At 37.6% G+C, this 26,220-nt stretch overlaps 1 protein-coding gene across 1 annotated transcript in view; it reads right to left on the bottom strand.

Moving 5' to 3' along the window:
* Window positions 1–3,515: 3,515 nt before the first annotated feature.
* The window catches only part of camk1gb (calcium/calmodulin-dependent protein kinase IGb), a 37,788-nt gene continuing 15,083 nt past the window's right edge, over window positions 3,516–26,220 (bottom strand). The window contains exons 3-13 of the mRNA XM_067371224.1: window positions 24,486–24,611; window positions 22,629–22,703; window positions 22,390–22,528; window positions 22,123–22,246; window positions 10,233–10,308; window positions 8,761–8,873; window positions 8,571–8,649; window positions 7,284–7,371; window positions 6,267–6,604; window positions 3,873–3,971; window positions 3,516–3,782 (exon numbers count right to left, since the gene is read on the bottom strand). Of these exons, the coding sequence (XP_067227325.1) occupies window positions 3,905–3,971; window positions 6,267–6,604; window positions 7,284–7,371; window positions 8,571–8,649; window positions 8,761–8,873; window positions 10,233–10,308; window positions 22,123–22,246; window positions 22,390–22,528; window positions 22,629–22,703; window positions 24,486–24,611 (1,225 nt within the window). The 3' untranslated portion in view covers window positions 3,516–3,782; window positions 3,873–3,904. The remainder of the gene's footprint in view (window positions 3,783–3,872; window positions 3,972–6,266; window positions 6,605–7,283; window positions 7,372–8,570; window positions 8,650–8,760; window positions 8,874–10,232; window positions 10,309–22,122; window positions 22,247–22,389; window positions 22,529–22,628; window positions 22,704–24,485; window positions 24,612–26,220) is intronic.

Genomic DNA, 26,220 nt, shown 5'->3' with positions numbered 1-26,220 from the left:
GAACGACATGAAGGTGAGTAATAAATGACATTATTTTAATTTTTGAGTGAACAAACCTTTTAAATTGACCAAAATGATTAATTATTAATATAAAATACTCAAAATCATATTGTTACAAAAGATTTCTATTTCAAATAAATGCTGTTCCTTTGAATTTTATATTCAAATAATCCCGGAAAAAAGTACACAAAAATATTAAGCATTAATAGTAATAAGAACCATTATTAATAATTGATTAATAATCATGTGACCCTGAAGGCTAAGGTAATGGATTCAGGATACTCCGAAGAATAATTGTATCACATGGTACAGTATTTTCCATTGTACAATATGCAAATAAAAACAGTAATACTGTGGTACCTCATAAGTGATACATTAGTAAGTAAAGGGAAATAAAAATACATAAGGTGCGTCAGATATTTACTGTCAGAAAACTATAATGATAAGGTAAATTCCTCATGTTTGTTGTTTTCAGACAGGAAATTAGACTATGATAAGAGATGCCACATCATTGGTTGAAATGACCTTTACTCCACTGCCCTCTGATCATGCTCTTATATCAACAAGCCTGATGAATGAATTAAAGAATCAATAATATAATGCTAGTTTATTGCAGTGGTTCTTAAATGCTTCAAAAGTAAACAAAAATGTCTTTCAAATAAAAAATTGAAATGTATTAATAATATACCATGAGCTGCATTTTTTTATTTAATATAATTAATTTAAATCTAATTATATATTTTATATAAAATGTGTTTTAATCTTTTTTTTTATTTTTTAAATTAACGTTAAGGCTTTCCAACGGTATGATACTATATTTATGAAGTTTAAAGTGGAATTGCAAATGTATTTAAGCAATTATGAGCTTTTTTTGTTATGACTTTATAGTTCAAAAGCAAAACACAATATGCCACCATTAATCATTTAAGCCACTGCAATATCGTTTTCTTCAGAGTCAGGTTATAAATACTGCAAGAGTCAATAATTATATGGAGTTTGTAAACAGCAAACATGCTGACCTTTCACTTTCAGAAACGTCAAGCACATCCTGAAAATGGAGTAAGAACCATCAGTGCTGTGTCTCTCGGGAAGCTGCTTGCATATGAGGTGAGAAGGCAGTTGAATGTTGGGTAAGGGACTCACTGTAGACATGCTGCTTCAGATACTTTTGACCCGTTTGGCTCTGATATGAGCCATGCTCTCTTCCCTAGATGCACAGACAGTGTTGGGAAACCACGTTCAACACGCGCAGCTCGTACTGGAGCAGCAGACGTGACCGTTTGTACCGTTGTACACAGGAAGAAACTAATTTCTGTCATGACAACTCTTTTTGGCACGGTAATGGGTTTGACAATGTTGATATGTTTGGTCTTGGCAGAACAGATCTGCTACGCTGCTGTTGTTGGTTATTAATGCTGCTGCATGCATGAATTACCCATTGCAGAGCTATACAGGTGGAGCTGGGGAAGGTGATGGGTTTCTGAAAGCATGCTGCAACTGCTACAGCAAATGCTGACCAGTATTTGAAGGTTGAGCAGCTCACTGGCTACTGATACAGCAGGAACCAATCAGCTGTGCCCTACAGATAAAGATGTTATTGCAAGCAGATTGAGTTAAGGACCTTTAATGTTTTTAAAAAGTTTTTCCTGTGATCAAAGCTGAATTTTCAGCATCATTCCTCCAGTCTTCAGTGTCACATGATCCTTCAGAAATCATTCTAATATGAAACATTTCTTATTATCAATGTTGAAAACAGTTGTGTACTTTTTTTTTTCAGGATTCTTTGATTAATAGAAATTCAAAAGAACAGCATTTATCTGAAATACAAAGCTTTTGTAACATTATAAACTACCGTTCAAAAGTTTGGGGTCAGTAAGAGTTTTTTTAATTTTTTTGAAAAGAAATTAAAGAAATGAATACTTTTATTCAGCAAGGATGCATTAAATCAATCAAAAGTGGCAGTAAAGACATTTATAATTTATTGTACACAATAAATGTTTCTTGAGCATCAAATCGGCATATTAGAATGATTTCTGAAGGATCATGTGACACTGAAGACTGGAGTAATGATGCTGAAAATTCAGCTTTGCATCACAGGAATAAATTACTTTTTTAATTATATGAAAATAGAAAATAGTTATTTTATATTGTAATAATATTTCACAATATTACAGTTTTTACTGTATTTTCAATTAAATAAATGCAGCCTTGGTGAGCAGAAGAGACTTATATATATATATATATAAAATTTGAATCAATATAATTGATATATATAATTTGAAACGTGCTATGATGTAAAAAATAAATGCTAAAAATGCCAAATATTTTATTTACTTTTTGTATTATTTAGCTCATCATTAGTAAACAGGTGGCAGTAAATGACAGTAAGACGGATCATAACATCAGCTGTGTCCTTCATGCATTACACACTCAGCAGAAGGATGACAGTGATGATGACTAATCAGTCTCGTGCTAATCTGAGCTCAGGTGAGTGACCTGCATAACGTCCACAGGTCAGTCAGGTGTCAAGGTCAGCCAGTGTATTGAGGCCAGTCATAATTTATTTACTGGGACCATCAAAAAAAGTTCCAATTATCACATTATCTGAATGTAAATTAGACATATGCATGTCAGTCTGAAAATAAGAGAACCTATTGTTGACCAATCACAACACTGGTCCAGCAGACTAATCAGAGCACATTGTGCTTTCTCTTCATAGAGACAGAAACTAAACCGGATGATACTGACAGACTGGGAAGAGAGGTGCTGCAACAATGGAGATTATGTGAAAAAATGTGTTTTTTTATTATTCAAGCATGAAAATCTAATCTAGTAGACCACGGAAACTAAATCAACACTTTGTAAAAGGGCATAAATAGATCTAAGCATGCTAGAAAATACAAACATTAGACCAGTGAGAAAACTACAAGTGATGAATCTGAGTGTTTATTGGTAAAAATATTGCACAAAGCATTGACAGCATAGCAGTCTACATAAACATTAACCCTTTCTGTAGTTCAGAGGACACTTAATTATAATCTCTTACAAGATAATTAGTTAGAGTACAGTATTTCTAACAGTAAAGTTCATGTGTGTCACGTATAGTACTGCATTATAGTGCACAAAACAAGGGCTAGTCTCACAATGGTGGTGGGAAAGGCGTTAAATCTGCTTTATTATGACAAAAAAAAATATAATGGATAAACATACAATAATTATTTCTGCATTAGAAAAATAAACCTTCACTCTAAATAAATTACCAAAAAACCTATTTAACTAATAAAGTAAAGGCTGGAACTTCAGTTAGTGTCTTATTCCAGCGATGTACAATCTAATATCGATAAGCTTACAGTGTTTTACACACATTTCTGCAGTTCACATTATTGCACAAACTAGCCATGCATCACAGAAGTATATGTACAATAGCACATAATTAATACTCCTTACATAAGCGTCCAGTAACACGGACCCCTGCTCCAAATTTTTTAATACAGAGAGTTTAATTGTCCTTGATAATGAAACTGTTTCCTCACGGGAAAATACAAAGTTTGAGGTGAGGTCTCTGAGTTTACATGGATACTGTGTCATTTGTGAGTGTGTGACAAGTTGTATTTGTGCTCTGTGAGTGTGTCTGTGTGTGAGCAGATATGGAGGCACTCCTCTAAACTTCATTATTTCAGAGTGGTGCGGATCAGTGGCCAGCTGTCAGCACTCTTGACCAGAGCAGAGCAGCAGGACCTGCCCACAGAAAGCAGCTAGTGGCTGGGTGAAAGGTCACAGACCTGTAGCCAGCACAAGAAAGGCAGGCATTTAGCATATATTTTATATATATATGCATATGTGTTATTAAATAATAAGTCTGTCAGCTTTACCTGTCAAGATCACAAAGTTCCAGTGCAGCCAATCACATGACAGAGCAAACACCAGTCTGCAGGTTCTGCCCGTTTCGGTTGGAGCTTCTTTTTGCGTACCTGAAAAATTTTAAGTACATAAATAGAGTCGTTATGGAAAGCAAATCAATTCCCAATGGATAAAATCAAATCATATTTTCTCCTTAAACATCCTGTTTCACTCAAAAAAAAAAAAAAAAAAAAATAGATTACAGAAGGGAAAAGGCAGTGTTGTTTTTGCATTATTTATCTGCAATTATAGTATTTATTAAGGTTTTAAATTAGCTTTTATTTTTGTATAAAATTATTATTTTTTTACATTTTAATTTTAGTTTGTTTTAGTACGGAAGAGGATTAGGGCCAAGCAATAATAAAAAATTAAAAACATCTGGAGATTAAAGTTGTTAAATTTTGAGAAAAAAGTCGAGATAAAATGTTGAGAATAAAGTCAATTTAAATGACTTTATTCTCAACATTTTATCAACTTTTTTCTCTAACTTTAACAAGTTTTTTCTCGTAATTTAATGACTTTATTCTCAACATTTTATCTCGACTTTTTTTTCACGAAATTTAACGTGTTTTTTCTCGTAAATTAACGAGTTTATTCTCAACATTTTATTTTGACTTTTTTCTCTAACTTAAACAAGTTTTTTCTCGTAATTTAATGACTTTATTCTTAACATTTTATCTTGACTTTTTTCTCGTAATTTAACGAGTTTATTTCCAACATTTTATCTCAACTTTTTTCCTCGAAATTTAACGATTTTTTTCTCGTAATTTAACGACTTTATTCTCAACATTTTATTGAGACTTTTTTCTTGAAATTTAACAACGTTTTTCTCGTAATTTAATGACTTTATTCTCAACATTTTATTGAGACTTTTTTCTTGAAATTTAACTACTTTTTTCTCGAAATTTAACAGCTTTAATCTAGACATGGTTTTATTTTTTAATTATTGCTTGGCCCTAATCCTCTTCCATATTTTAGTAATTTTTAATGTGCTTTTTAATTTTTTTTATTTCTGTTTTAGTCATTTTAGTACTTAACATTATTTCAGTTAGTTGCAAAGGCAACATTTCTATTTTTTAAGTTTCAGTTTCATCTACTATTTATATGTCATTTTATTTCAGTTCTATTTTAATGAATGAAATTTAAAGAAAGTTTTAGTTAAACAATGAAAATTGGTTATGAATGTCACATTTAAATTTAAATCTTGTTCTAACAGCTCTTGAAAAACTAAAGCACTCAGGATATCCACTAATAATGTTAGTCAAGGTTTCTTGCACCGAAAACATCATAACATGTCAATTTTTCACCTTCTCTCTGACCTTTAGAATTAAAAGTCCAGTATGTAATATTTAGGAGGATCTATTGACAGAAATATATAATATACATAACGATGTTTTCAGTGGTGTATAAAGACATAATGTCATAATGAACAGTTGTGTTTTTATTACCTCAGAATGAGGCATTTTTATCTACATACACCACAGATCCCCTTACGTGGATGTCATAATTTTGCGCCGCCATGTTTCTATAGTAGCCCTAAACGGACAAACTGCTCATTGCTCGACTGGCTACTCTCTGCTGTCTCAGACGACGACATCTTTGTCCTGTGTCGGCTACCGTAGCGTCTCTATGTGCTTTGAAAAGGAGCCATTAGTTGCAATTCGCAGCCTCACCACTAGATGCTGCTAAAATTCACACATTGTACCTTTAAGAGGTCATTTTTCGCCACTGTACCTTTAAGATGTAAATGAGTAACTATGCCCACACTAACTAAAAATCGTATGCATTTTGTCTGTTCATTTACATGACAACAGTGTTTTTTGAAAACAGCTTTCAAAGTGCATGTTTTTGAAAATGATTACATTATCATCTCCGTGTAAACTACAAAAATGTGAGTTTTTGAAAACGGTGACGTTATATGCATGTGTATTACGTGTTCAGTCTATAGGTACGAAGTGTTTCTTTACAAAGTGACCGCCAACTACTGGCCTGGCAGCAGAATACAGTGCTTTTAGTCGTTTTCGCAGATCCCTGTGAACGGGGATCATTTTGACAGCGTTGTCGTCTGTGAATGAAAACAAACAAAAAACAAAGGAAAAAAATTCTGTTTTTAGTACATTATTGTCGTGTAAACGTGTCCTGAGTTGCTAAAAAAACTGTTCTTAGTTAGTCTAGCTAGCTAATTTAAGCATTTCTTTCAGGAACAGTATGTAAACACAGGAGGTCATGTGTTAATGTGCTCATCATGGTTTCTGAATAACACATTTTCAGAGCTAAGTTTCAAGTTTAGAGTGTTAGAGTTGCATTTCAAATGATCAAACAAAGATCATGTTTTCATGACATGACCTTTAAACGCAAACACTCACCCATTTAGATCAGCTGGCTCCGAGTGATACACATGTTTGCCTTTCTCTGCAATGGTGAGGGTCCCAACATGTGTGGTCTCGCTGTGACTGACCCGGACCGGGTGGAACTGACTCTTTGACTCTGTGGAGCTGGACGGCAAGTTCATCTGATTAATGGGCACGTTGCCGTTCTGTTCGGGGGTCTCGGCGAACGGCTTCTTGCGCACGGATTCAGGTGTGGATGTTGCGATGACCTTGATCTCAGGCACAGTTGGAGGAATCTGCTTCAGACAGGTCTGAGAGTGGGCCAGCTGCAGCTTCTTCATCTGACGAATAGCCACTGTAGCGTTGAAGGCTTGCTGGAGTGACGAGATCATGATTTCAGATAGAGCAGGAAAGAACTGAAGCTAACAGACAGTTTCCGTATCGAATCACACTTTGAGTGTATATTGAAACATGAAGTAAAATGAAAAACAATCAAATTAATTTTTCTGTATGAATAAAAGACCCAGTTGATCTACTACATGTGCAGCATGCAGTATGCAAAATGAGAATTGTTTCCCATAATGCAGTGCATTTCCATTACCAGCGTGACTCATAAATGACAGTAAGATATGATAGATAAAAGTTATGTTTGGAATAGGACACTGGTTTACAACTTACTAAATATTATAACTGTGGTTGCAGTTATTCATGAATTATAAGGTGCAAAATTCATGCATTCAAATAATATTACAATGCATTATATAAAAATGCTTAAAGTAAAGTGTTAACAAAATATATTTTTCTAGACCACTGATTTGGTCACAGAAAATACTGATACACCTTTAGGTGTCTCAAAGCATAAATCAGATTGCTGAAACTGGTCTGTTCCGGATATTCACACAGATGGAGCAATTATAGGCAAGACGGATGACCAAACCAATGACTTAAATTGTGTAATCAGACCAGAGATCATCTGAAAAACCCAACTGAGACTAAACCACAGGAGACTAACTCCAAACAGAGAATACACTGAGTTATGAAACATGACCTTACCTTCCACTTGGACTTGGCAAAGTTTTTCTGGATCTGCTCACTGACGGAATGGTAGATGTCCTGACTCCGAGCCGTCTTTCCTATAATCCTAGAAGACAAAGCTGGATTTAAAACCAGAGCTGGTGGAAAACACAAGGATTTCGTTTCCTCTTTTAACCAGTCTTTAAGACAGGAAGAAGTTTAGTCAGATTTGTGGGTTTTGTTTCTCCTGCAGTGAGATTAAAGATCTCAATACAAACTCATCCAATTAAGAGAGAATTATCAGAGTTATTTTAGTATTATTGTGATACTATGATAGTTTTTTCATATTTTGAATAATTATTTGAATAATTGTTATGTTCTCAGTTTTTATTTGAAGTTTTAGTAATTTTGCCTTTTTGTCATTTTTATTAGCTAAATTTAGTTTTATTAATTTTAGTACTTAAAATATGAATATAAGATGAAAAACTTACACTTGGCAATAGTCTGAAATAAAATAAGTTCAAGTTTATTTTATTTCTGCTCTAATTAACAAACAACACTGACCTATGCTGTACAATTCATTTAAATTTTAATAAAATCTGAGAGATTTCAGTCCCTCCACTGAAAGTCTATTCACCCAAAATGCTCATAAAGAGATTGTAAAATAAATCCAAGACCTGATTGCTGCATATTTAGGCTTTTCTTCACATAACATTGATCAGCAAACGTACATAGTGCATTAAGATTTGGTAAACGGAAGCTCAAGCATGAAAACCAATGAGATTCATTCTCACGCATCAAGCAAGTACGGAACGATATAAGAATGAATAATTGAGGGTTAATTCACCCAAAAATGAAATTTCTGTCATTGATTACTCACCCTCAAGTCGTTCCAAACCCGTAAGACCTTCGTTCATCTTCAAAACACAAATTAAGATATTTTTTATGAAATCTGTGAGCATTTTGGCCTCCGATAGGCAGCAAAGTCATTACCACTTTGACACAGAAGAGAAGAAATTGCTGACTAAAGTCGTAATTTTTATTTGTTTTTTTACTCACAAAATGTATTCTTCGCTTTATAACATTTAGTTGAACCACATGGACTATTTTAACAATGTCTTTAGTACCTTTCTAGACCTTGAAAGTTGTAATTGTGTTGCAGTCTATCGGAGACCAGACAGCTCTGGGATTTCATCAAAAAATATCTTAATTTGTGTTCTGAAGATGAACGAAGGTCTTACGGGTTTGGAACGACATGAGGATGAGTAATTAATGACATAATTTTTATTTCAAAGAGCAAAATCTGCAATAAAAAGTGTCACTCACCAGGGGTGTCTGAGAGCCTGATCCGTATCATACCGCATCTTAGGATTCTTCTGCATCATGTTGCGGATGAAGTCCTTTGCTAGAGAGATAATAATTATACATGAGGTCAAGGGCGTCTAGTTACAGGTGTGCTTTAGAGAATTAAAAGAGAGGTTTAGATCAATAATGAATGCTTGTATTAGATGCTAACCAGAGTCAGAGATTTCATCCCAGAAGGGCGAGTCGAACTCATACTGAGCCTTCATGATTTTAGAAAACAGACGAGTCTCGGTTTCTTCGTAGAAAGGAGGATATCCACAGAGACTGTGAAGATAAAGCAAAATAAATGGTAACACTTTATTTTGATAGTACACATTAAACTTTAGATTAACTATAAATAACTACGTCAACTAGCGGCCATTAGAGTATTAGTAGACCGTCTGCTTAATATCTGCTAACACTTTATTTTGATGGTCGCCGAACAGATATTCTGCAGACTATAAGTAACTTTGAGAGTACATGTCAACTTATTCTTCTACTAATACTCTAATGAGAGTTGGTTGGCATCTACACTCTAAAAAATGCTGGGTTGAAAATGGACAAACCCAACGAATGGGTTGTTTTAACCCAGCTGCTTGGTTAAATGTTTGCCAAACCTGCTGGGTAGTTTTATTTAACTCAATTACTGTATTGCTTGCTTAAAATTAACCCAAAGCATGTTGTAAATTAACATTTATTAATATGTTCAATGAATAATAATTAAACAATAAATATTTATTAAATTGCTATTAATAAATGTTCACCTTTTGATTATTATTGTTGCCTCTAGTAATTATGTCTGATTTTTCATTTTCAACCTATTTTGGGTTCACCAAACTCCAAAAAGGTAATTGTGACTTTTTATCTCACATTTTTTCTCAGAATTGAGAGATTAGATCTCACAATTTCAACTTTGTAACTCGTAATTTGTGTTTATATTTCACAATTCTGAGAAAAAGTCAGAACTACAACATATAAACTCTCAATTCTGAGAAAAAAGTCAGAATTGTTTTTTTTTTTTTTTTTTGCCATTTTTCGCAGAATTGCACGTTTTTATCCCACAATTGCGAATTAAGCCCAAATTCATTTTAAGTCAGCCATATAGTCATTTTTAAACAATAGTTGGGTTAAATAAAACTGCCCAGCACGTTGAGCAAACATTTAACTCAACCGCTGGGTTAAAACAACCTAATTGCTGGGGTTTGTCTATTTTCAACCCAACTTGGGTTGTTTTTAACCCAGCATTTTTAGAGTGTAGTTGCAAACTAATGAGAGTTTGGTGACATGAAGTTGAAAAGTTACTTACAGTTAGCAGAATGTCTAAAGTGGACAACTGAATTCAAGCGTAACCAAATAAATAAATGAAACTTAGATTTCCACCAGGGGGCGCCTTCTATCTAATAGATCTACATTGTACTTTGTAATCTGTGCCATTAAACAGCACAGATAAATGGCCTCATTCTGACTCAAACTGCTAATCTCTCAGTTTTGACAAACAGTAAGCTTTAGTTTTCCAAATTAAGACCCTGGCATCTGTTTATCACTCTCTGTAAATAACACTGATGTTTACAGTCCAACTCGGAATTTGCATTTGGTGCAAAATTGGTTTCTTAGAAATGACATTCCTGTTAGGGAGGGACTTACAGGATGTAGGTGATGACTCCAATAGACCAGCAGTCAACAGCTTTGCTGTAGGGTTTCTGAGCCAACACTTCAGGGGCTGTGAGGAAATACAAATACATGATATTAAAATCAACCTCGTTTATTATTTTCTTAAATGTCTCTGGTTTTATAGTGCAAGATTCATCAGTGCATGTGTGGCAGTACTGTAAAGAAAAGACTTAAACGGAAGACCCCCCCCATTTAAAATTTGAGTTGAGTTTTATATATATGTTTGAACTCGGTTTTTGGCTCCTTTTATTTAATATATATATACACGTTGATACTATCTGCAGGGAGGTTATATCTTTTAATGTGTAAACAGTGGCGTAAACTATCCAAACCACAAGAGGGAGCCCTCGCCATGCTCTGCTAGAGAATGCGTTAATACAGCAGTTAACATGAGACGAGCAGATAGCTAACACACAGATTTGATACGCTCCATATGTGGTTGACTTTATCTTGTTACTTCTTTCCTTGCAGGTAAGAATAACTTAGTATATTTCATTTAAGGAGGTCCATGAATAGTTTTCATTGTAGTTCTGGTAGTTTGTGTAGGTTTGAGCACCACAATCATACTGTAATTACTCGTAGATAGAACGCGAGACAACTGTGGTGTTTGTATTAAACCAAGATCATTATTGTACACCAAAGTGACAATATGTAGTTTAAAGGAATTCTTTTAAGATTATTTTTATGGTTAAATGGATCATTTAATTTGTAACGGGAGCTCAGTGGTGCACATGGTGTTCGTTGGCGTCCGCCATCTTATGTAAATTGTCTGCCGCTGTGGTTTAGGGATACCAATAACTCAAACGAGGTGGAATGCACGCCTGTGAACCCAGACAGTCATAAAACGTGACATAAGAAAACATTAAAGTGTCATTGTTTAATTAGAGTAAATCAGTAATGCTGGGACAGAGAATGTATGTACTCTGGGAGGTGGTTAAACAGATAGAATATAATGTAGAAGTTCAAATTAAGTTTGACAGTGTTTATATATATATATATATATATATTTTTTTGTTATTCAGCAAGTCTTGTGTTCATATGTTTGATATGCAACTGTATTTGCAAGTGAATATGTTTACATCTGTTTGTGAATAACAGGGAATGTTAGAGCATTTAGAGAATGCGTTAATACAGCAGTTAACATGAGACGAGCAGATAGCTAACACACAGATTTGATACGCTCCATATGTGGTTGACTTTATCTTGTTACTTCTTTCCTTGCAGATTTGAATTTAAAACAAGAATATTAAATGTGTTGCACTAGAAACGACGCCTGCTCCTTTCTACATGTGTAACATATTTTGGCGAGCCAGCCAGGAGAGGTAGAGCAGCGTGACGAAGACTACCTCTTCATCCAGAGACGAGTTTAGTAATGGAGAACAGCCAACACCTGCATGACCAAGTGAGCGCCGAACTCTGGCAGTTAGATGTAGACCATCTGCAAGAGGTTTGTCGTTACCTGAAATGTGATGTGTCCTCAGGTAAGCCCAAACGGTGGCTCATTAAGACAATTGAAAGCATGTTGGACGAAATGCATGAGAACGAAGGGGAAAGTGAGCTCATTCAGTGCTTAACAGATCTACTGTCATTCATTAATGAGGTAAAACGAGGTAACACTGATGTGGAAGTGGTGGTAGAGAAACCAACTCAAATAAGAGGGCTGGAAGAAAGGTATCTTAGCAACTCTCAAAAAAGGAGGAACGTTACTGTAAGGCTGAAAAGATGATAGACGGTCACAAGCCTTTTAAAAGTAACACAAGATATGACAAGAGGATTGAACCATCTCAGAAATTGACTGAAGTAACTCTAAGAAGAGAATTTAAGATCTGGGGACAGATAGGAGAAAGGGGACAAAAGGAAAAATTGTCCTACCCCAGTCTAATTCGCCAGATGGAAGTGGGATTAGAAAAGGGCCACTCTGAGACTGAAATAGTAGAGGCCGTGGTTAGAGCTGTCACCCCAGGCTTGCCCCTAAGAGATATGTTGGAGATTAAGCGTGGTCTGACACTCCAGTCATTATACACCATCTTAAAGGGCCACTACAAGGTTGACAGTACAACTGCTCTGTACCACCAGCTCATAAATATATCCCAGGAACCCAAAGAGTCAGTTCAGAACTTCATCTTCAGGGCAATTGAATTGAAAGAAAAGCTGCTTTGGAAAGCTGAGGACGGCTATGATGACCGCTATAGCAGAGATATCATCCAGCGTAAATTTCTGCGTTCAATTGAAACTGGACTGACAAGTGACTCTCTAAAATTTCAGATACAGCCCTATCTCAGTAACATTAGTACAACGGACGAGGAACTGATTGAAGCGGTGAATGAGGCTGCTAAGCTGGAAGGTGAAAGACAAGAGAAATTGAAAAGGCTCCATGCAGGTAAACCTCCACGCATACATGAGTTCCATACTGACCCACGAACTGAGATCTCTCCTGCCCTGGCTGTGCAGTCAGCAAAAGAGTCTGGTACGGCTATGGCCGTCAGAACTGTAAAAGGAAGGGAATCTAAAGAATGTCATAAGATCAGTAATGAGGTTCCAGACACTCAAAAGCTCATGGAGGAGCTGAGAGCCGAAATGAGACAGATGATTACAGCTGCAATGGAAGCGAATAAGACCTCTTCACCCCGGTACAGAGAGGAACGTCGGCGAGGCTGTAAGAAGTGTAGGGAAGAGCAAGTAGGTGAAAACTGTCAACATTGCTTTAAATGTGGACAAGCAGGCCATTTCTCACGTGGATGCAGAGTACAGAGCTCACAGTCGGGAAACGACCAAGGACTGCTGAGATGGGGCCATCAGTAGTCCTCCCTGAAGTGTCCCATTCCTTGTCACCTATACCTGCTGGAGACTGCACAGTAAATAATCAGCCATCTCAGCTGGCTCCGTCAAATACCTGTGCATTTGACTTAACCTCAGTAAAGGCCACTACCAATCTCTGTACAGTGAAGTATCTTCCACCTCAACATGAATTACAGCTCATTAAACTGATTGGGAAGCGTTGCTTGGTCAACTGCCGCCTGAATGGTCACCCGATGGAGGCGCTGTGGGATACAGGGGCGCAGGCTAGCATTGTGAACGATGCGTGGCGATGTCAACACCTCCCAGATACTGTCATCCAGCCCCTGGAAGAATTGTTAGGAGAAGCAACACTAACTGGTCTGGCGGCAAACAACACGGAAATTCCATTCATCGGGTGGGTGGAGATTAATTTCCAGCTGGATGGAGGCCCCTTCCCAGCACCATTGTTAAAGGTACCCATGTTAGTGTCCAGTGATCCAACAGTAGCCGAGGACCCGATAATTGGGTACAACGTTATTGAAGAGATAGTGAAACAGATGGAAGAATCACCTGGGCATAGAGAGAAGAAAATGCTATGCACCATGAGTTCTGCATTCTCTATCACCCGCGGCGAGGCACACATACTGATGAAATTGATCCGGAGTAAGGAGCAAGAGATAATGGTTGGGGTGGTGAAAATCGGGAAGAAACGTGTGTACTTGCCTGCGAATCAGGTTACCACCGTAATGGTTCGTGCTCACGTTGGGTCTCAGTACCAGGGCCAAGAACTGCTCTTTTCACCCAGTGAGGTAAGCCCGGTTCAAGATTTGGAATTGAGTGAAGCAGTGGTGAAGATTCCTGCAAGACACATAAAGTATATACCAATATCAATTGTCAATGCAGCAAAACATAACATCACCCTGCAGAGAAACCACATTTTGGGTCACTTACAGTCTGTGAAAAGAGTTTATCCTGTGGCAATCCACCCCACTGGACCAGATAAACCCCCAGCAAAGAGAGCTCAAACTGGTGAGTCGGCCCCTGAAATGACCACTGATAATTCAGAATGCAAATCACCGCCGTCTGCATGGGATCCCCCTGTGAATCTGGACCATCTTACAAAAGCCCAGCAGGAAACTGTGAGAAAAGTGCTGAGAGATGAGTGTCAAGCTTTTGCATACAATGATGATGACATTGGTTGCATTCCATCCTTGAAGATGCACATCACACTTCATGACACAAGGCCAGTGCAGAAAACTTATATGTCAGTCCCAAAACCTCTGCATGATGAGGTCAAAGAGTACTTGCAAGACTTGTTAAATAAAGGTTGGGTGGCTCCCTCTAGGTCAGCATACTCGTCTCCCGTAGTCTGTGTGAGGAAAAAAGATGGCAGTCTTCGGTTATGCTGTGACTACAGGGAGTTAAATCAGAAGTCAGTGCCTGATCGCCACCCAATCCCTAAGATACAAGACATGCTGGATGCATTAAGTGGAAGCACTTGGTTTTCTGTTTTGGACCAGGGGAAGGCCTACCACCAGGGCTTCCTGGATGAGGAGAGTCAGCCGCTGTCAGCATTCATAACCCCATGGGGGCTGTACCAATGGATACGCATTCCATTTGGGCTGAGCTCGGCACCAGCCGAGTTCCAAAGAAGTATGGAAAGCTGTTTGTTAGGCCTGAGGGACACCATATGTCAACCCTACCTAGATGACAACTTGGTCCATAGCAGCAGCTTTGATGATCATGTGGCTCATCTGCGCATGGTGCTTCAGCGCTATAAAGAGCATGGTGTAAAGCTCACCCCGAAAAAGTGTGAGCTCTTTAAACGCCAAGTGAGGTTCCTGGGGAAAATGGTGTCTGGTGAAGGTTATACGATGGACCCAGCGGAGATTGCCCCAGTGCAGGCCTTGAAGGAAAGGACGCCATCCACAGTGGGTGACCTAAGGAAGATGTTAGGGTTCCTGTCCTATTACCGCTCTTATATCCCCAACTTTTCACGCATCGCCCAGCCACTGTACCAGCTACTGACAGTGAAAGAAAAGGGTTCAAATGGATCAGAGATTGTCATGAAGAAAGAAAATCCCACCCGTAGGAGGAAAGAAGGTAATCTGGCGTCACGGGCACCCATTGAGTGGACACAGGTCCATCAGGCGACGCTTAGCAACCTGATAGATCACCTCGCAAAACCTCCAATCCTGGGTTTCCCAGATTTCACTCAGTCCTTTGTGCTACACTGCGATGCATCCCAGGAAGGACTGGGTGCAGTATTGTATCAACGTCAGAATGGGAAGATGGTAGTGATAGCCTACGGGTCCAGAACACTGAGTGCCCCAGAGAAAAATTACCACATGCATTCCGGTAAGCTTGAATTTCTGGCGTTGAAGTGGGCTGTTTGTGAGCGTTTCCGTCATTACTTATACTACGCACCATCCTTTGTTGTCTACACTGATAACAATCCTCTTACCTATGTACTCACCACAGCCAAACTGAATGCCACCGGGCACAGATGGGTTGCGCAGCTTGCCGACTTTAACTTCTCCATAAAATACCGGCCAGGTAAAAGTAATGCTGATGCGGACGGTCTGTCACGTATGCCGCTGGACATCGACCAGTTTATGGAGCAGTGCACAGAACAAATGCAACCAGTGGTCCTTCAAGCTACAATGGAAGGAGTGGTGGTGGAGTGTGAAAATTCCTCACAAGGAACAAGGTTGTTTCACTTAAATGCCTTGAGTCTCGTGAGAGAGAGTGACCAGTGTGACCTGGGTCCACCACTGACCCCAGCCCAGATTCGACAAGCTCAAGAGAACGACAGTATTATTGGGAAAGTCCTGAAATACAAGGAAGAAGATCAGCGGCCAAGTAGAGAGGCAGTGAAAGCGGAACATCCTGACGTGGCAAGGCTGTTGAAACAGTGGTTCAAACTCTGTGTGGATGAAGATGGAGTACTATGTCGGAAAACCAGGCAAAGAGAACAGTTGCTCCTGCCAAAGTCTTACCACTCCCTGATTCTAGCTGAATTGCACCAAAAGATGGGTCATCTGGGTGTGGAGAGAACCCTCTGCCTCATTCGGGAGCGCTTTTACTGGCCAAGGATGCAGAAAGACGTAGAGCACTTCGTCACCAAGGTATGTGAATGTCTGAAAAAGAAACAGCCAGTCAGACAAACTCGAGCACCTTTAACCCCAATTCACACAACATATCCATTTGAAATGGTCTCGATAGACTTTCTTCATTTGGAGACCTGCAAGCGAGGTTTTGAATACATTCTCGTGGTGATGGATCACTTCACTAGATTTGCACAGGCTTATGCAACCAAAGATAAGTCTGCAAAGACAGTGGCAGAGAGGCTCTTCAATGACTTTGCTTTAAAGTTTGGTTTTCCCTGTAAAATCCATCATGACATGGGCAAAGAATTCGACAACAAACTGTTGAAGAACCTGAAAGAACTCTGTGGAATTTGTGGATCTCACACAACACCCTACCATCCACAAGGCAATGGGCAAGTAGAGCGATTCAATCGTACCCTGTTGTCCATGCTCCGTACACTTGCGGACGAGGAGAAAGCAGACTGGAAGAATTCCTTGGCCAAAGTGGTTCATGCCTACAATTGTACAAGGAGTGAAGCAACAGGATTCTCCCCGTACTACCTGTTGTATGGAAGATCTCCTCGTTTACCGATTGATATCCTCTTCAACCTAAAGACAGACGAAGTGTATGGCACTTACCAGGACTATGTGTCTCGTTGGAAGGAAAGGATGAGTGAGGCGTACCAAATTGCATCAAAGGCAGCTTCAAAACTAGCAGCCCGTGGGAAAGCTCACTATGATCAGAAAACTCAGGGGAGAGATCTTCAGCCTGGTGACCGAGTCCTGATCCGCAATTTGACACCTAGGGGAGGTCCAGGGAAGATACGGTCATACTGGGAAGATCAGGTGCATGTGGTCAAGAGAGGAAACATGCTGAAAGTCCTGTATATGAGGTGATACCTGAAAGTGGAAAGGGGAAAAGCCGTGTCATTCACCGAAATCTTCTCCTGCCATGTGACTTTCTGCCCCTGGAAATAGAGAAACCTCATCGACTACGCTCACAAAACACTCAGAACATGCCCAAAAGGGATAAGATGGACAGAAACAAAGAGAGACAGTTTCCAGTAAATGCTGAGAGTGACTCAGATGGGGAGTATGTACTGACCTGTCCGTGGCAAGAGAAAGATCGCATGCCTCTCAACCCAAGAGCAACTCCTTTCAAGCCTCGAGATGGACCTCTTCAGAGTGAAGAGGATTTGCCCCTTCAGAGCGAAGAGGAGGTGCTCCTTCAAAATTGTGTGGTAGAAGAGGATTTGCCCCTTCAGAGCGAAGAGGATTTGCCCCTTCAGAGCGAAGAGGATTTGCCCCTTCAGAGCGAAGAGGATTTGCCCCTTCAGAGCGAAGAGGAGGTGCTCCTTCAAAATTGTGTGGTAGGAGAGGATTTGCCTCTTAACCTTAAAAAAAATGCTGGTCACAGTTCAAACATTGACCTTGACAGTGACAATGCTGTGTCAGACAGTGAGTCTGAGGTGGACTCTCCAAAACTGGTGAGAAATTATCCAAAGAGAAAGAGACAGAAATCAGTTGTATTCACATATAATACGTTAGGCCAACCTTCGCTGGTTCAGAGGGACTGCTCAGTAGAATTAAAACAGTTACCCGCCTCTAACGTTCATTTTTGGAGACCTTGGAGCCTTGTGGAGAGTTGTTAAAGACTCCTGTTGAGAAACTATTGAATGTTTCAAGGTATAGTTGAAATGTCAGGGGACATTTAGTTTTGTGGGGGAGAGTGTGGCAGTACTGTAAAGAAAAGACTTAAACGGAAGACCCCCCCCCATTTAAAATTTGAGTTGAGTTTTATATATATGTTTGAACTCGGTTTTTGGCTCCTTTTATTTAATATATATATACACGTTGATACTATCTGCAGGGAGGTTATATCTTTTAATGTGTAAACAGTGGCGTAAACTATCCAAACCACAAGAGGGAGCCCTCGCCATGCTCTGCTAGAGAATGCGTTAATACAGCAGTTAACATGAGACGAGCAGATAGCTAACACACAGATTTGATACGCTCCATATGTGGTTGACTTTATCTTGTTACTTCTTTCCTTGCAGGTAAGAATAACTTAGTATATTTCATTTAAGGAGGTCCATGAATAGTTTTCATTGTAGTTCTGGTAGTTTGTGTAGGTTTGAGCACCACAATCATACTGTAATTACTCGTAGATAGAACGCGAGACAACTGTGGTGTTTGTATTAAACCAAGATCATTATTGTACACCAAAGTGACAATATGTAGTTTAAAGGAATTCTTTTAAGATTATTTTTATGGTTAAATGGATCATTTAATTTGTAACGGGAGCTCAGTGGTGCACATGGTGTTCGTTGGCGTCCGCCATCTTATGTAAATTGTCTGCCGCTGTGGTTTAGGGATACCAATAACTCAAACGAGGTGGAATGCACGCCTGTGAACCCAGACAGTCATAAAACGTGACATAAGAAAACATTAAAGTGTCATTGTTTAATTAGAGTAAATCAGTAATGCTGGGACAGAGAATGTATGTACTCTGGGAGGTGGTTAAACAGATAGAATATAATGTAGAAGTTCAAATTAAGTTTGACAGTGTTTATATATATATATATATATATATTTTTTTGTTATTCAGCAAGTCTTGTGTTCATATGTTTGATATGCAACTGTATTTGCAAGTGAATATGTTTACATCTGTTTGTGAATAACAGGGAATGTTAGAGCATTTAGAGAATGCGTTAATACAGCAGTTAACATGAGACGAGCAGATAGCTAACACACAGATTTGATACGCTCCATATGTGGTTGACTTTATCTTGTTACTTCTTTCCTTGCAGATTTGAATTTAAAACAAGAATATTAAATGTGTTGCACTAGAAACGACGCCTGCTCCTTTCTACATGTGTAACACATGACTGTTCCTATCAGTGTTGTTTTTGACTAAAACTAACTTCAAAACGTGCATCTGCAGTGCAGTATTATAAAATAATTTTAACCAATACTATTACAGTGCCCTTTTTTAAGATCCCAATGGATAAAATTCATGTCTCACCAAAAAGTATCACTGAATGTTGGGGGTGTGACGAGACCGGTAGCTCACAAGACGAGATAAGACACGAGTCTGGGTTCATGAGAATGAGATGAGACAGGATTTTTACACAGTATTTTTAAGAAATCCTCAATGATGAAATGCATGTCTAGAAAAATAGCTTGCAGGTGCATTTGAAATAAATAATTATCTTGTAATAAATGTCATTTCAGTTCTACTTTGAGTATAAGATACTCAAGCATTGTTAAAGGTTTTCCCACAAACTCAACTGACTGAATTCTCTCCTGTATGATTTCATATGAGGACTTTTGACCTCCTAACTCAACTCCTTTCCACAGTTTAAAGGTGCCCTAGAACAAGATTTTAACAAGATGTAATATAAGTCTAAGGTGTCCCCTAAATGTGTCTGTGAAATTTCAGCTCAAAATACCCCATAGATTTTTCTAAATAAATTTTTTTAACAGCCTATTTTGAGCCATAATTATATATGCACTGATTCAGTGCACGGCCCCTATAAAGGATTAGTCCACTTTTAAATAAACTTTTTCTGATAATTTACTCACCCCCATGTCATCCAAGATGTTCAGGTCTTTCTTTCTTCAGTCAAAAAGAAATTAAAGTTTTGAGGAAAACATTGCAGGATTTTTCTCCATATAGTGGACTTTGATGGGCACCAAACGGTTGAAGGTCAAAATTAGTTTTAGTGCAGCTTCAAATTGTTCTACACGATCCCAGATGAGAAATAAGGGTCGTATCTAGAGAAACAATCACTCATTTTCTAAAAAAAATTTAAAATAAATAAAAAATAAATTTTATACATTTTAACCAGAAATGCTCATTTTGAACTAGCTCTCTTCTTTTTCTCTATTAGAATTCCAGCAGTGTAGACACTGCTAAGTGTAATACTGCCCTCCACAGGTCAAAGTTTTTAACTCATTTTTATATGCAATATGCTAGTTCAATAGTATACAACAATTAGTTCAAACTTTGACCTGTGGAGGGCAGTAATACGCTTAGCATTGTACACTGCTGGAATTCTAATAGTGAAGAAGAAGAGAGCTAGTTCAAGATGAGCATTTCTGGTTAAAATATATAACATTTTATTTATTTTTTTATTTAGAAAATGAGAGACTGTTTCTCTAGATAAGACCCTTATTTCTCATCTGAGATCGTGTAGAACGTTTTGAAGCTGCGGTGAAACTTGACCTTCAACTGTTTGGTGTCCATTGAAGTCCACTATATGGAGAAAAATCCTGGAATGTTTTCATCAAAAACTTTAATTTCTTTTCGACTGAAGAAAGAAAGACATGGACATCTTGGATGACATGGGGGTGAGTACATTATCAGGAAAAGTTTATTTAAAAGTGGACTAATCCTTTAAATCTCGTGCTCCCTGCCCCTGAGCTCTCCACTGCCTTAAACATTGCATAAACAAAGTTCACACAACTAATATAACCCTCAAAATGGATCTTTACAAAGTGTTCGTCATGCATATTGCATGCAGGAATCGTATCGTATAGTATAGTATAGTATTTATTTGGATGTTTACATTTGATTCTGAATGAGTTTGATAGTGCTCCGTGGCCAAAGCTAACATTACACACTGTTGGGGAGATTTATAAAGAATGAAGTTGTGTTTATGAATTATACAGACTGCAAGTGTTTAATAATTAAAATAGCGATGGCTCTTGTCTCCGTGAATACAGTAAGAAACGATGGTAACTTTAACCACATTTAACAGTACATTAGCAACATGCTAACAAAACATTTAGAAAGACAATTTACAAATATCACTAAAAATATCATGATATCATGGATCATGTCAGTTATTATTGCTCCATCTGCCATTTTTCACTGTTGTTCTTGCTTGCTTACCTAGTCTGATGATTCAGCTGTGCACAGATCCAGATGTTAATACTGGCTGCCCTTGTCTAATGCCTTGAACATGAGCTGGCATATGCAAATATTGGGGTCATACATATTAATGATCCCGACTGTTACGTAACAGTCGGTGTTATATTGAGATTCGCCTGTTCTTCGGAGGTTTTTTAAACAAATGAGATTTATATAAGAAGGAGGAAACAATGGAGTTTGAGACTCACTGTATGTCATTTCCATATACTGAACTCTTGTTATTTAACTATGCCAAGATAAATAAAATTTTTAATTCGATGGCACCTTTAATAAAAATGAATAACAAACAATTGCAAACAATAAGTGCAAATAGAGACCAAAGTTTTCTTCAAGCATGAAACAGAGCTAAGAGATGGTTACAACGACACAGCCCAGCCTAAGACAGCTTTCATAGGTATTTGCATGCATCAGGGAGCCGCTTTCAAAATGTGGGGTATTGGAATAGCGTTGGAATGAGCGCTCACGTTTTACTTTTGCTTTCGATTTTGCGATCATGCATACTCTGTGAATAGGAACGGCGGTGCTGAGCGCACATTCTACAAGATAAGACATTTGTGAGAAGTTTTAAGGCTCTGACGTGCAACGAATCCTCCGCCATGGTCTCGTCAGTCATCTCGTCAAATGATCACTGAACTCTGATTCCTGCTGCACTACGTATGACTCTGCTGCTCGTGTTGGATGAGCTGGATGGGATTGAAGCGACCGTTATTCAACTGAATTAAATGGTTTTAATATCTATAAAAAGCAAAACGACAGTAGAGCCGCATATTCTATCCTAATTTCACCCTTACACTCCGTCATAGCAATATCGCCAGACAGCTTTTCACCTCGATGAGAAATCTCGTCACATTTTGATCTCATGGCACGAGATCTCGTCACACCCCAACTGAATATTGTGCATCACTCAGAGAAACATAACATTACAGAAGTTAAATGTGTCGTGAATGCAGTTTCATAAATCAAAAGCTATCTGCATTTTAGGTTACAGACTGAGATTGCTATTGTGGTTTGACATTCACTGAATGTCAAAAACTTCATTTATCTCATTCATCTTTCTCACCGACATATCCTGGAGTCCCACAGGCCGTGGACATGACGCCATGGTCTTCCATCTTAGAAAGGCCGAAATCACTGATCATGATCTTAGAGTTTTCATCAGGGCTGTAGTAGAGCAAATTCTCTGGCTGCAGAGAGAATACAGATCCAGACAGCTCAAAGTTTTGTGGCTTTAAGTCCACGTCTGCTGATTTCATCTATATATACATATGTATATCGACAGTATATATTGATATATGCATATGTTTGTGTGAATGTGGCATCTCTGTACCTTGAGATCACGGTGTACTATGCCGTTTTTGTGCAGGTAGCCAACTGCCTCTAGCACTTGTTTGATGACCTGACTGGCATCCAACTCTGAGAACATGCCCCGGTCCAGGATCCGGTCAAACAGCTCACCGCCTGAAACTCTGATGGGATATACGAGCAATTTAACAACATGCTACCTATAAAAACACAAAGAGATTTAAAGTAGCTTCAGTGGGTGGTAATACAAATAGATGTTCTTACAGCTGCATGACCAGGTAGTAATGCGTCCGACTTTCATAGAAATCCTCCAAGCAAACCACATTGTCGTGTTTGATCCTATATGACAACAAATTTAGAAGTTAGTAAAAAGAAATAGAGTTATTCTGTTTTAAAATCAGATAAATGTTGTTTTAAATGCATTTACAATATGGAAGCTTGTTTCTGCCTTGGAATAAAACAATAAAAAGGTAATTGTGACTTTTTATCTCACTTTTCTTGTGATTTCTCAGAATTGAGAGATTATCTCTCACAATTGCGAGAAAAAGTCAGAATTGTATAATACGTTATTTTTTATTTTTTTGCCTTTTTTCTTCTTTCAGATTATAAAATCTGTGTGAGTTTATATCACAATTCAGACTTTTTTTTCTCAGAAATGTGAGTTTATATCCCTCAATTGCAAGTTGTAAAGTCCGAATTGCAAGATAAAATTGCAATTCAGACTTTATAACTCGCAACTGCGAGTTTATATCTCAAAATTCTGTGAAAAATAGTCTGAATTGTGTGATATAAACTCACAAATATGAGTTATAAAGTCAGAAGTGCAAGATATAAACTTGCAATTGCGAGAGAAAAAAGTTCCATAATTTCCATAACTCCAAAAAGGTAATTGTGACTTTTTATCTCACATCTTTTTCTCAGAATTGAGAGATTATATCTCACAATTTCAACTTTGTAACTCGTAATTTGTGTTTATATTTCACAATTCTGAGAAAAAGTCAGAACTACGACACATAAACTCTCAAATCTGAGAAAAAAGTCAGAATTGTTTGGGGGGTTTTTTTGCCTTTTTTTTTTTTTTCGCAGAATTGCACGTTTTTACCCCACAATTGCGAGTTAAGCCCAAATGATAAAATATATACGAGTATTATATCGCAATTCTGACATTTTTCCCCTCAGAAATACAAGTTCTAAAATCCAAATTGCTTGATATAAACTCGCAAAACTCGATATAAAAAGTAAAAAATGTGATCTCGCAGTTCAGAATTACAAGTTTATATCTCAAAATTCTGTGAAAAATAGTCTGAATTGTGTGATATAAACTTACAGTTAGAAGTTATTAAGTCAGAAGTCCAAGATATAAACTCGCAATTGCGAAAAAAAGTCAGAATTGTGAGATAAAAAGTCGCAATTACCATTTTTTATTCCGTGACGGAAACAATCTTCCATAATTTCCATAATTCCAAAAATATAATTGTGATTTTTTATCTCATATTTCTGACTTTTTTTTCTCCTAATTGTGAAATATAAACTTGCAAATTGCGAGTTATAAAGATGAAATTGTAAGATATAATCTCTCAATTCTGAGAAAAAGTCAGAACTGTGAGATATAAACTCATAATTGCGAGAGATTTTTTTTTATCCCACAATAGCGAGAGCAAATTATAAAATATATGTGCAATATCGCATATCACAATTTGGAACTTTTCCCCCAGAAATCTGAGTTTATATCCCTCAATTACAAATTTTAATGTCCGATTTGCAAGATATAAACTCGCAGTTGCGAGTTTTAAAATTGTGATCTCACTATTCAGACTTTATAACTCACAAGTGCGAGTTTATATCTCAAAATTATGTGAAAAATAGTCTGACTCATGTAATATAAACTCAATTATGAGTTATAAAGTCAGAAGTGTGAGATATAAACTCGCAATTAACATTTTTTATTATGTGGCAGAAACAAGCTTCCATAATTTCAGTGTCCTATGTTGGGTTGAAATTGTTTATTTTAGTTTCAATCCCTATTTTCTTTCCAATGCTAATTCTCATTTCAGTTTCACTGCATAGCTAATAGTATTCTTTTTAAAGCGTAAGATTTTACATCACAGGTTTCATTCTTACTTCCGCAACACAGCGATTTCATTCTCCAGGTTGATGTCCCTTTTATTTTTCTTCTTCACACACTTCATAGCAAAAAGCTTCCCTGTTTTCCTCTCCTTCACCATGAAGACCTCTGAGAACGCTCCCCTAGAGAAAGCAAAGAAAGAAAGATGGAGTTAAGGTCATATGTGCAATTACCTGGGATTATGTTTTTCTGAGAGAGAGCATGATCCTGGTTTATGTGATGCCGGTGTGCCATGTCCCCCTGAGAGTAAAATGAGGGTTTTAATGAAGGCGAGGTTGCGAGACCTCCGCGCCACACTGCAAGCCATTTATTTATTAACTGCTAGAAATGCGTGTACCGTTGCCAGCATGTGAAAGAGACCAGGACTCTGGCGAGATCTGGTGTGAAGTAATGTGTGAAGCAATTACTATTAGTGCAATTGATTTTATAATAAAAAAAAACATATCAATATACTAAATGTGTGGACAATAAAAAATCCTGTAGACCTGGGGCAGTGAGAAAATGCTTAGTAACACCTTAGCAACCACTCAGTACAGTTCTGTTTATTTTTATACTTTGTTTTTATTTTAATTTTAGATTAAGTTTTAGTATTTTTTGTTTGTCATTTTTATTTTATTTATTGTTTTAAATACTACTATTTAGGCAAAATTTAATTTTTATTTCCATTCTAATTTTAGTTTAGTTTTTGTTTTGATTTATTTCCAGTTAGTAATTTTAGTGCAAACTTATTGCAGTCTAATTTGCATTTAAATTTTCTCATCTAATATTCATTTCAGCTTCATTTCAATGAACAGAAATGTTTTTAATAATTTTAGATTCAGCTGTAGTTAACATAAAAACAGAACACCTTAGCACCTATCTAGCAACATCGTAGCAACCACTTAGAACACTTTAGAAACAGCATAGCAACACCGTAGCAAACACTCAGAACACCTTAGAAACTGCCTAGCAACACCCCAGCAACCATTCAGAACGTTTTAGCAACTACTGAGGAAAATGTATTTATTTATTTATTTTATTTTTTTCAGAATTTACAAACTAACTTCATAATAGGATAATTTAAACAATCAGTCAAATATTTCTTTTTAATGTCTGGTGGGGGTAGGGGCTTTGGAAGATCACCTAAAGGGCTTAATTTTCTTTTCTCCATGCTCTCCTCACTTGTAACCTGGAATAGCTGTCCTGGGATGAGGATTACATGTGAAATCCCTTACGCAACTGAAACGCTAATGGCTCCGGACGGTATCCAGGTGCCTCGATAAACACAGGCCTGCAACCAGGTCACCTGGCACTGCAAGGCCTCCGACGGAAAGAGGCTAGGTTACAATTAGCATGGGATTGGTTGAATAAGACAGTCTTATCCAGGCTATAAAGAACAGCTGCTGAGATTACATATGGCATCACTGGTACTGGTTTATCTGCTGCAAATCTTCATATTATTCATGTAATACTCTTATCACTGTTTAATGCACTGAAAGTTCTGATTTTAATCATCATCGTTGAGTTAATTAGTTTAAAAAGTTTAGATGAAGAAAAAATTACCTGAGAAGTAACTGTATAAAATGCAGTATGGAACATTGACAGCTAGTGGTTGAAATAGGTACTGCAGCCCAAATTCAAAATATTAAAGAGCTGTTTCCCACGCCCCCTCCTCCTCAGACTTTGCAAAAACGACCGCCTTATACTACGTTAATGAGTTGATATGAGTTTAATATGTCTCTGGACAGGTGG

Source organism: Chanodichthys erythropterus, chromosome 20, assembly GCF_024489055.1.
Source record: "Chanodichthys erythropterus isolate Z2021 chromosome 20, ASM2448905v1, whole genome shotgun sequence".
Taxonomy (NCBI): domain Eukaryota; kingdom Metazoa; phylum Chordata; class Actinopteri; order Cypriniformes; family Xenocyprididae; genus Chanodichthys; species Chanodichthys erythropterus.
Note: the sequence above shows the minus strand (reverse complement) of the source record. Positions and strands in the feature narration are given on the sequence as shown.